At 45.2% G+C, this 10,742-nt stretch overlaps 1 protein-coding gene across 1 annotated transcript in view; it reads right to left on the reverse strand.

Annotated features, from left to right (window-relative positions):
- Nucleotides 1-10,742, reverse strand: part of MARK3 (MAP/microtubule affinity-regulating kinase 3) — a 107,988-nt gene that overhangs the window by 26,411 nt on the left and 70,835 nt on the right. The window contains exons 8-13 of the mRNA XM_015565397.1: nt 5,907-5,963; nt 3,616-3,852; nt 3,338-3,457; nt 2,754-2,853; nt 2,098-2,210; nt 1,302-1,455 (exon numbers count right to left, since the gene is read on the reverse strand). Of these exons, the coding sequence (XP_015420883.1) occupies nt 1,302-1,455; nt 2,098-2,210; nt 2,754-2,853; nt 3,338-3,457; nt 3,616-3,852; nt 5,907-5,963 (781 nt within the window). The remainder of the gene's footprint in view (nt 1-1,301; nt 1,456-2,097; nt 2,211-2,753; nt 2,854-3,337; nt 3,458-3,615; nt 3,853-5,906; nt 5,964-10,742) is intronic.

Consider the following 10,742-nt stretch of genomic DNA (forward strand, 5'->3'; position numbering starts at 1 on the left):
ATAAAAATTATTTTTTTAAAGAAGAGTGTGTTTAGACTCAATAACAGCTAGTGTGGCTAAGAATGACACAGGTCAAAACTTTAAAACAGCCCTAGCTGGTTTGGCTCAGTGGGTGGACCGTTGGTCTGCGGACTGAAGGGTCCCGGGTTCCATTCCGGTCAGGGCACATGCCTGGGTTGCGAGCTCATTCCCCAGTGGGGGGCGTGCAGGTGACAGCCGAACGATGATTCTCTCTCATCATTGATGTTTCTATCTCTCTCTCCCGCTCCCTTCCTCTCTGAAATTAATAAAAGTATATTTAGAAAAAACACATAAAGCAAACAAACAAACTTTACAACACTTAAGAAAAAACTGGGGTGTCAAATATTCTTCAGGGCTGCACTGTCCAATATGGGCCACTGGCCATATGTGGCTGTGTTAATTTAATTATTTAACAAACATGAAAATAAGTTCCCCAGTTTAAGTGCTCAACACCCACATGTGGCTTAGCAAAGACAGAACAGTCCAGCACTCCGGAAAATTAAGCTAGACAGCAGAGAGGGGGAGAGAATGAACAGAGAGCTAGAGACTGCAGCAGGGCTCCCGGAGGGGCAAATTGTAAGGTTTCCGCCCAGGTAGGCCTTATCCATCAAAAGTCATGGAATGGCCGTGGCCAGTTTGGCTAAGTGTATAGAGCATCCACCCTTGGACTGAAAGGTCCTGGGTTCGAGTCCATCAAGGGCACATACATTAGTTGCAGGCTCAATCCCCAGCCCCATGTCAGGGCATCTGCGGGAGCCAACCAATTGATGTGTCTCTCACATCGATGTTTTTTTTCTCTCTCTCTGTCTCCCTTGCTCCCTTCCACTCTCTAAAAATCAATGGGAAGCCCCAGCTAGTTTGGCTCCGTGGATAAAGCACCAGCCTGCGGACTGAAGGGTCCCAGGTTCGATTCCAGACACGGGCACATGAAAGGTTTCGGGCTCAATCCCTGGTAGGGGGTGTGCAGGAGGCAGCAAATCAATGATTCTCTCTCAGCATTGATGTTTCTAGCTCTCTCTCTCTTTTCCCCACTTCCTCTCTGAAGTCAATAAAAACATATTTAAAAAAAATAATTTAAAAAAATTAATGGAAAAATATCCTTGGGTGAGGATTAAAAAAAAAAAAAAAAAAGCCATGGAATGTACTAGGGAGAATGTACCATGTCAGCACCTGGCGGATGGCAAACATCAAGCCCAATCCAGCCCCAGGAGTCCTGCACAAGGTGAGGGGCCCTGTGTAAGGGAGACACACAGAGAACACACTGGATGGTCTCCGCTTACCATGGTCACTGTACCGCCTCTGCTTCTGGCTTGAGGAAACACTTCGCTGCACTTTGTGGTGAGGAGACTGGCCAGTGCTGTTGTTGAGGTCACTGCTCGGCCGAACCTTAGCAAGTGAGAGATTGCTGCTAGAACTGGAGTCACTAGCATCGAGCTAAGAGAAAATGAGAAAAACAGAGCAAACCACACACGAATCCAGATGGCTGATTAGGAAAGTAAACTCATCACACACAAACCTCTCATAAACAGCTCATTGAGAGAAGCATCAAACGTACAAAGATGAGAGCCCTCATCTCAGGCCACAGTGTAGTTTTGGCTGCTGGAAAAACTCACAAAAGGACAGGAGGTATTTATCTGCTCTCCAGGCTTTTGAAATAACTTAAAATGCTCTATTCACTTCATCTGATACTTTACATCACTTCTAAACTACGAATAGCTATAGGTTAGCTTATGAATGCCAAGTTTGTGACAATATCACCATTAAGGTGATTATTATTATTAACACTACAAACAGCCTTTATTGGTTGCAATGGGAAGTGGAAAGGGGGATATGACAGCTCTGACTCCTGGGGCGGCTGCACAGACTCTGTGGCTGCCCTCTGAAAGTAAGGTTATTGTCTTAAAGTTAAAACAGTAGCTCATATAGATGAGAAGAATTAGATTTATTGCAGGTAAACTAAAAATAAATGCTATACCAAGTGTTTTAGATGTTAAAAAAATAAAAACTAAGAAAACACTTTACATAAACTGATAATTTACATAAAGGATATTTTAGTTTTTTTCTGATTACTCTTACCTCTGAAGATTTTCTCCCCAACAACAAATATGTAGCTGTGATTTCATCATATTTCATTTTACTAAGAGATTCTTGAATTTCTTCTTGTGAATATCCCATTCCCACCATAATATCTAAAAAAAAAAAGGCATAATATATTTATGCATTTTGTTGGGTAAAAAAATCATTGTGTTATTAACACATTGTATGCGGGAAACGTGTTTACACATTTTAAGTATTTATACGTTCTACCAGTGTAGTAGAGCGCGGGACACGTATTAATACGTTTTTTATAGACTAGCGGTAGAACGCGGATAACGTATGAATACGTAAACTAAAGTTATCGTAATTTTACTGAACGTTGCCATTTGCGCAAAAATTAGCAAAAATGGCCCGCGCCACCTGTTAGCGCGCAATAAAAACTACCCCCAAACAATGTGTTAAGGTAAAATAATTTCCATTATTTGATCCAAAAGACCACACATTTAACACAAATGGGCAGTTGGCTTATTTCTGAGTTACTGAGCGCTATTATAGGGACAACAGAAAACTTCTTAAACATGAAAAAGCAGGTAAGTTGAGTCACATAACTTAACTGCCCGTTATTTTCATTGCAGGTATGTGAGTCAAAGCAGAAATGTTACTGGCACACACAACACGAAGCACAGAGCAAGTACCTATTCTTTTCTGGTCTGAGATGTCGAGTTCTGGTTCAACAAATGGTTTCAGTTCGTCCTCCTCGTGCCCTGCATTGATCCATCTGTCCTTCATGATTTGCTGAAAGGTGAACTGCTTGTTAGTAGCAGAAAAGAAAACATTCTGATAATCACAATATTTAGAAAAATTTACTTTCAACATTTCATTGATTATAGCTCAAAGGGTAACTTTAAAAAAGTTTTTAATGTTTCAATTCCTGCTTTAAAAGTTCTAGGACGGTTTTCAACACAGCTTCCAAGCCAAGTTCTAAATATACTTTAAAGAGACTGCAGTTGCTGAAACCGGTTTGGCTCGGTGGATAGAGCGTCGGTCTGCGGACTGAGAGGTCCCAGGTTCGATTCCGGTCAAGGGCATGTACCTGGGTTGCGGGCACATCCCCAGTAGGAGATGTGCAGGAGGCAGCTGATCGATGTTTCTCTCTCATCGATGTTTCTAACTCTATCTCTCTCCGTCTCTCTCCCTTCCTCTCTGTAAAAAATCAATAAAATATATTTAAAAAAAAAAAAAAGAGACTGCAGTTATATATTTCCACTTATGTGATTACCTCCAGCGTGCCCCGTTTTACTGGATTTAGCACCAGGAAACGTTTGAGAAGGTTTTCACAGTCTGTAGACATGTAGAAAGGGATTCTGTACTTCCCTCTTAATACTCGCTCTCTCAGTTCCTTCGGGAAGATAGAGAGGAAAGAAAACTAGTGAGTCAAGTTTGAGGTTAAAAAAGAACCCCCGACCCCATCTTAACAAAACATTAACTAGTAACAGTCATCATTTCATAAAATCCTTCTAGCTTTCTGAAAAACCTGGATGTAGCTGCTGCTTCTACCTTTAGGTTCTGTCCGTCGAAGGGGAGCGACCCGCTGACCAGCGTGTACAGAATGACGCCGAGGCTCCACACGTCCACTTCCGGCCCGTCGTATTTCTTGCCCTGGAAGAGCTCTGGGGCTGCATATGGAGGGCTCCCACAAAACGTATCCAGTTTACTGCCAACAGTAAATTCATTGCTAAAACCAAAGTCAGCTATTTTAATGTTCATATCAGCATCTAACAATAGATTTTCAGCCTAGAGGGAAAACATCAAGACAAAAATGAAATTTAACCAACATATATTTAGCACTATGATAGAATTAGGCATTTCATAAAAGCCTTTTGTAACGATATAAAGTTAATACATCTTAATGAATAACATGAGAAAACATTCTTTCCACGAAAAAAGAAGGGAAATCAGAATTTCTAATTTAACATTAACAACCAATAAGAGAACGAGGTATAAATTCATTCCAGCAATAATTTAAACAAATTCCCCATAATAAAAAAAAAGTACACAAACTTTTAATAAATAATCCCTTTCAATTAAGACTGATAGGAGACTTTTTAAAAAATGAATACTAGCCTTACATGGACAGCCACCTTTCATAAAACCACTAAATGCTTATATAATGGCAATTATTGGGGGGAGGGAATTTGTAAACCTCACTCAAGAATCAGATCACAGTGATTATTTCAACAAACATTGACCAATTATACACCAGGCCTATGTCAGTGTCTGGAAACATAACAATCAACAAGGGTCTTTGCCCTCGAGTAGCTCCTGATTTAGAAGGGGAGAAGCAGAAAAGTAAGTGCTCAGTGCTGACACAGGAGTGGGGTGACTGGGGCTGCCCTGGGGGGCAGGAGGGGTTCCCTGAAGGGATGCAGTCAAAGCTGCAGCTCGAAGGCTTAGTGTGGGTATGTTGCCGAGAGATGATTTTCAGGCAGAACAAACAGCCTGAAAACCCAGAGGGTGAGAGAGAACGTTTGCTCTAGAAATAAAGAGTGTGTGGGGAGAGGCAGAGAGGACGGCTGGGGACTCGGGGTGGCTGAGTCACCACGGGCCGTGAAGTGGCCAGCAGTCAGGAAGTTCGGGTTCCAACCCCAGGCAACAGGAGGCACTGAAGAGGGGTTGAGCAGGGAAACGACAGCCTTACTTGTGTTTTTGGAGAGAATTCTGGCTGCCGTGGGGGGCACAGGGAGGGAGAGGCCACACTGGAAGCAGGCAGACCAGGCAAGAAGCTGGTGTGGTGACCAAGTCCAGGACACTGGCGGTCTGAACCAGGACAGTGGGAATGGCACAGGAAAGAGCGCAGTCAGGAGACATGTAGGGAACGGGAGCAAAGGACCTGGGACCGAGAGATGCCTGAGCAAAGGCGAGGGGCCCCTGGATGAGAATGGAGTATTTCAGTTTCGGAAGGAAGACCTTTAGGCGGCGAGCTTGCTGAGCCCGAGTGTCCTCTTGTGGCTGGTAGTGGAGAGGGGAGCTCTGGCGAAGGATGGAATGAGGTCTTCAACACACAAGCCACCACTGCAGCTACCAGGGGATGTGAATGCAGTGAGGGGGTGCGGAGAGGAACATGTGAGTCGGTGACAATTCTGTGAGGTGAGACGAAGTGAGGACCAAGTTAAGACAGAATATAGACAGTGCTTAGAGAACTATGGCTGTGAAGGAGAGAAGAGAAAAGGGGGGACCTAGAAGGGGAGTTGGGCGGAGAGTTTTTGGTAAAAGGTGGCACAGACTTGAGCAGCCGCACCTGGGGGAGACAGGACCCGGACACAGAGGCGGGGCCAGGCAAGGCGCCCCCCTGCCCTGAATCAAGAGGGCAGTTGTGAGAGGTGAGGGCGGGTGCGGGTGCAGCTAAGTGAGGGCCTGTTGGGAAAGGGAGGCAGTTTCTGCTGAACGTTTCTATGTCCCTGTGAAACGGGAAACCTGATCCTCTGCAGGAGCAAGGGCGAGGGGAGGACGGTGAAGGAGGCTCAAGCAGCCGCTGCGGCAGGAGAGCAGCAGGCACGGCCAGGCGCCCCGAGAACGCTGTCTGTCCAGTGAGTGCATTGCTGGAGCCCCGGCCGTTTGCTGGTGTGATGGTTTTTCTCCACAAACCAACTACAAGCTACTTTAACTGCGATGTAAAATACTTCTCACAAACTCACTTTTCTTTCTTTTTAATGCTGTTTGCTGTAACTAGATTCAATTACTAGGAGATTTATTTTGTCACACGTAACAGCAGCCTAACGCATGCCTCCTCACTGCCGGGAGAAGCACATGCACTAACAGAGCGCCCTGGTGAGGGCTCCGGGGCTCACCTTGAGGTCTCTGTGAACGATTCGCTTTTGGTGGCAGTACTGGACCGCAGACACTATCTGGACAGGAGAGACGCAACGTTAATAGTCATCACTGGTGCAGATTCGTAATGAAGATGAAAGTACGTCACAGATGCTCACACATGCTTGAGACTCAGTCCTTGGATGTCTGTATGGATCTCTAAATATAATTTCCTCATGCTTTCAACTTGTTGGTTTGAAGAAGTTCAGGAGGGAGGCAAGAAGCGATGGGGGCGGATGTCCTTCCTGCTCTCTCTAGATTAACTGGAAATTTTGCCTCTACTGGGGCCCTCGACATGCCAGTACTTTTGAGTGTGGTTTCTGGGCCCCACAAACCACCCGGATCTGAGGGACCCCGGCTACCCCAAGGCCCAGATGACTCAGGTGCAACCTTACCACGCCCTGCAATCAACGCCAAGCCAAACTAGCAGTTCTAGGCCATCATGGCCAGGTCTCACCCAGGTTGGTTCTCTGGTAATTACTTTCCTCCCAGCCAGTCTGCTCCCTACCACACTCTCTTCCTTTTATCTGATGTGGGTTCAATGACAGCAAAAGCTACTTCCCTTCTTAAAGGACCTATTTCCTCTGCATTGAAGTAGAAGAGTGTAACGTATGTGAACTACGTACCATGAAAACCTTTGCTGTTGTCTCAATAGGACCCTCCTACTCTCAGCAGATGCTGTGCTTTCAGTCAGCTTTTCATTAGTCCTGTGGCTAACACTGAATCAATTGTTTTGCTACAATTTCACTTACTAGTAATTCTTTCAAAAGTCTCCTTTTCTAATTATAAAAGTCCATATGCTCATTACAGAAATCTCATGAAGTATAGAAAAGTTTACACAAATATGCAAAATAATACAATAAATAATACAAGAATACTGTTTCATGTACTCACAACTATAAACCTACTTTTGCCCTACCCTGTATATATGCCTGTACTGCCACCAGAGAGAGAGAACATCTCCTGTTATTTTCGTCATGTATTTTGCTTATATAAACAAAACTGGGGCTATAATGAAAATACCACTTATTCCTCCCAATCATTATCAAATCTGAATTGTAAGCCACATGCACGCACCTACACTAGACATTAAAACTCAGAGGGCTGTTCTATCCGTTGGTATTCTGGCTCAACAAGAGCAGCAGGGAGAAGCGGGGCTGGGGCGGGGCTGGGGCTTCACAACATTCGCAGTGCAGTGAAGATTCAGAGGCTCGGGCCTCCGGGTTCACACAGGCACCAAGGCTCCGATGCCAACATGCGGGTCTCAGAGCACCTGGCGCTCACAAACGCTGTTTCTACTGTGCCAACAGGAAAACTGGAAAGGTGAAGAGCTTGGTTTTCCCAGAACGTAACAGGCTGATTTCCTAGGACACAGGTAACTTTTATCTGATTTCTGCCTGATCCAATTTCCTTCGGATTCCTGCCCAATACTGACATTCTCTCTTAGGTCTTGCTTTTGAGTCAGATTTCACAATTTCCTACACTTTCTCAAAGAAATGAAAGAATTTTCTTCTTTGACCTCCAAAGAGCTCCAAGCTAAAATAATGCCACAATAACCTGGAAACACTAAATGAATTCTTGGTTTTCTCTGTTCTGCTTTTAAGCTAGAAGCAGTTGCTTCCAAAGGCTGAGAAACCAGATGTTCTCCAGGTTAGCACTGGAATGCAAGCCTAATTCATTTCCAACCATACAGGACAGAACCTCACTCCCCACCAAGGTAGAGGTGAAGGGAGAGGATGGCACCAGGAATCCAGTCTCTTTCTTTGACAAGAACAAGAGTTCAGCCAAAACATTAAAGCAGCGTAAGCGGGAACTCGGATGAGAGTGGTGAGGGAGTGGGAAAAGGCAAGGCCATTTGCTGATGAATACGGAAAGAAGGGCTGGTTCTTTACTTGGTGTGTGGCATACCCTCCACTTTGTCATAAACAGAAAACCCTTTTTCTAGTGAAGTGATGAGAACTATAAACATTTGGAAGGCGCAGCAATTAGAAATGGAGACAGGAGAAACACCGCTGTCATGCTGGGCCCTTCCAGGCTGGAATAAGCTCTCAAGGAACCAGGAGCAAGGAGTGCTCCCACTGTCAGTGCTGGAATCAAGGCACTCACTGCCCAAGCACAGACACTACCTTTCCTGGACGTACAGAGCAAGAGCAGCGCGGGCTTTTTGGACACTTGTGACAATCCGACATGGAGTCGCTGTAGCCATGACAGCTTTATCAAGGGCCAAGTCAAGACTGAGGTAGTGGGACGTAACAGGAACACCCTGGGGAGGGGCTGGAACGCCCACAACCACAAGTCTGGACACATGGACAAGGACCCCATCTGTAGCCGCTGGGGCCATAAGAACTCAGAGCGTGGCTGTGCGAGTCAAGCTCGGAGCCCTGCCAGATGCCTGCTTCACCAGACATGCAGCCACCGCAGCTGCCTGGCTTGAGACCGACACCCACCTTTCCACCTGCAGGCGCCACCAGTGACTGGGAATCCTGCCAGACGCTTGCTCTACTCGCTTGTATCTCATAAGCTCCTCCTGTCCGTGTGTAACCTGCGTGTGATTCTACTGGCTTATGGGGGAGGTCCCCCTAATAAACCTGGCACCGTGGAAAGACACAACCTACACGTGACCTGTTTTGGGGACACGCCCTTGCTCATGACACTAGATCAGTGGTCGGCAAACTGTGGCTCTTTGGCCCCTTAAGTGTGGCTCTTCCACAAAATACCAACTTCTGCGCATGGGCCATGAAGTTTCAATCGCACTGTACGGGCGCCCGCACGTGGTATTTTGTGGAAGAGCCACACTCAAGGGGCCAAAGGGCCGCATGTGGTTTGCGTGCCGCGGTTTGCCGACCACGGCACTAGACCAATTAAGGTTCCTCAAATAAAGGCTTCAGATTCCTGAAGGAAACTAAAAATCACAATCGGGGGAATGTCCAAGTCCCTCTGCCAGGCCAGGCCCCACCAGGGGAAGGGCAGAGATGGCAGAAGGAGTTAGGGGTAAAGTGCAAAAGGCCCCCGAGGGCGGGTCCTGGCTCAGAGCTGCTGCCCCTGTGAGCCTCTCCTCAGTTGGTAACCTACAGTCCGCTAACGCCTGCAAGTCAGACACAGTCCTCTGAATGGGAAGGAATGTAATTTAATGAGGCAAAAAAAAAAAAAAATGGTTTTTGGGTGGCCAATTTATAAAAATTAGTACAGCTATGGAAAGGGCCAGACTTGTTTTGTAATAAAGAGAAATTGGAGTTTCCTTCCATAGACAACAGAATAACAGAACTGAAAAGAACTTCAGAATTCAACAAGTATAACTTTCTCCCCTCCCACCCCCCAAAAAAAGTTTTAATGTTATTTATTGATTTCAGAGAGAGGAAGTGAGAGGGAGAGAAAGAAGCATCAATGATGACAGATAATCACTGATCGGCTGCCTCCTGCACGCCCCATACTGGGGATCAAGCCTGCCACCTGGGCACATGCCCAAACCGGAAACCAGTGACCTCCTGGTTCATGGGTCTATGCTCAACCACTGAGCCACACTCGCCAGGCAATTTCCTCTTTTTATAAACAGAAAAACTGAGGCTCAGAGAAGTAAAATGATAGACAAAAATTAGTTTCAACTTTGATATTTAGTAGGTTTCAATTCCAAATACCACTAATATTTTTCAGCTTTTAAAATTAAACTTATAAATAAGCCCTTAACCATAAATAGTAGACTAAACACATTAAGAGAGGCAAATGTTAAAAGAAATCTTGAAAATCAGCTAAAACTGCCTTTCCAAATACTGTGAAAACTGTAAAGGCTCCTATCTATACTCTACCTGGACAATCTTACTGGTATATGTGAATAAAACAAAAATTTCAAAGTTCTGAGAGAAATGAGGCTACCCTGCCATTTAAATAAAGAACTTGTAGCCGGGTGAAAGTATGAAGTCCCCGCTCCCTCCCTCCCCTTCTTTTGCATCAGGGTGGCCAGCCCCGTCACCACTTGTTTTGGGGAAGAGTTTTGCTGGAAACAATCATGTGAGCAATCATTTACACATTGTCTGTAGCTGTGTCTCTACTACAACTTCCGAGTGAAACTGCTGCCACAGAGACTGTGCGGCCCCCAAAGCCTGAAATACTGTGTCACCCTCTACAGAATGAGCGTGCTGATTCCTAGTCTAATAACAGCACAACCTAATGAGTAAAAATTTTGAGTTTTGATGTCACAGGACCAGACATCAAATTTTGGGCGAATTATTTAATCTGCCTGCGCTTCAGTTTCCTTATTTCTAGGAAATGAGCATGATAGTCCTTAACTCACAAGGTGGCTGGATTTACGTTAATGTAGGTAAAGCACTTTTCCCAATGTCTGGTAGGTAGTGATCAATAAATAAATGGTAATTATTATTGTTAAAAACTTGGAAATAGTTTTAATTAGTATAATCATAGATATTATGAAAGGCTCTGGTTTTTAAGGCTCAACTGTCAAAAACTAAGGTTAAGAGTGAGGCTAGCCCCGCCGGCATGGCTCAGTGGTTGAGCGTCGGTCGACTTATGAACAAGGAGGTCACGGTTCAATTCTTGGTCAGGGCACAGGCCCTGGCTGCGGGCTTGATCCCCAGTGTGGGGCATGCAGGAGGCAGCTGATTGATGATTCTCCCTCATCACTAATGTTTCTATCTGTCTCTATGGAAGACAGTATGGAGTTTCCTCAAAAAACTAAAAATGGAACTCCCATTTGACCCTGTGATCTCACATCTAGGAATATAACCCAAGAAACCAGAAACACCAATCAGAAAGGATATATGCACCCATATGTTCATAGCAGCACAATTCACCATAGCTAAGAC

This window comes from Myotis davidii, unplaced genomic scaffold (genome assembly GCF_000327345.1).
Source record: "Myotis davidii unplaced genomic scaffold, ASM32734v1 scaffold480, whole genome shotgun sequence".
Classification (NCBI taxonomy): Eukaryota; Metazoa; Chordata; class Mammalia; order Chiroptera; family Vespertilionidae; genus Myotis; species Myotis davidii.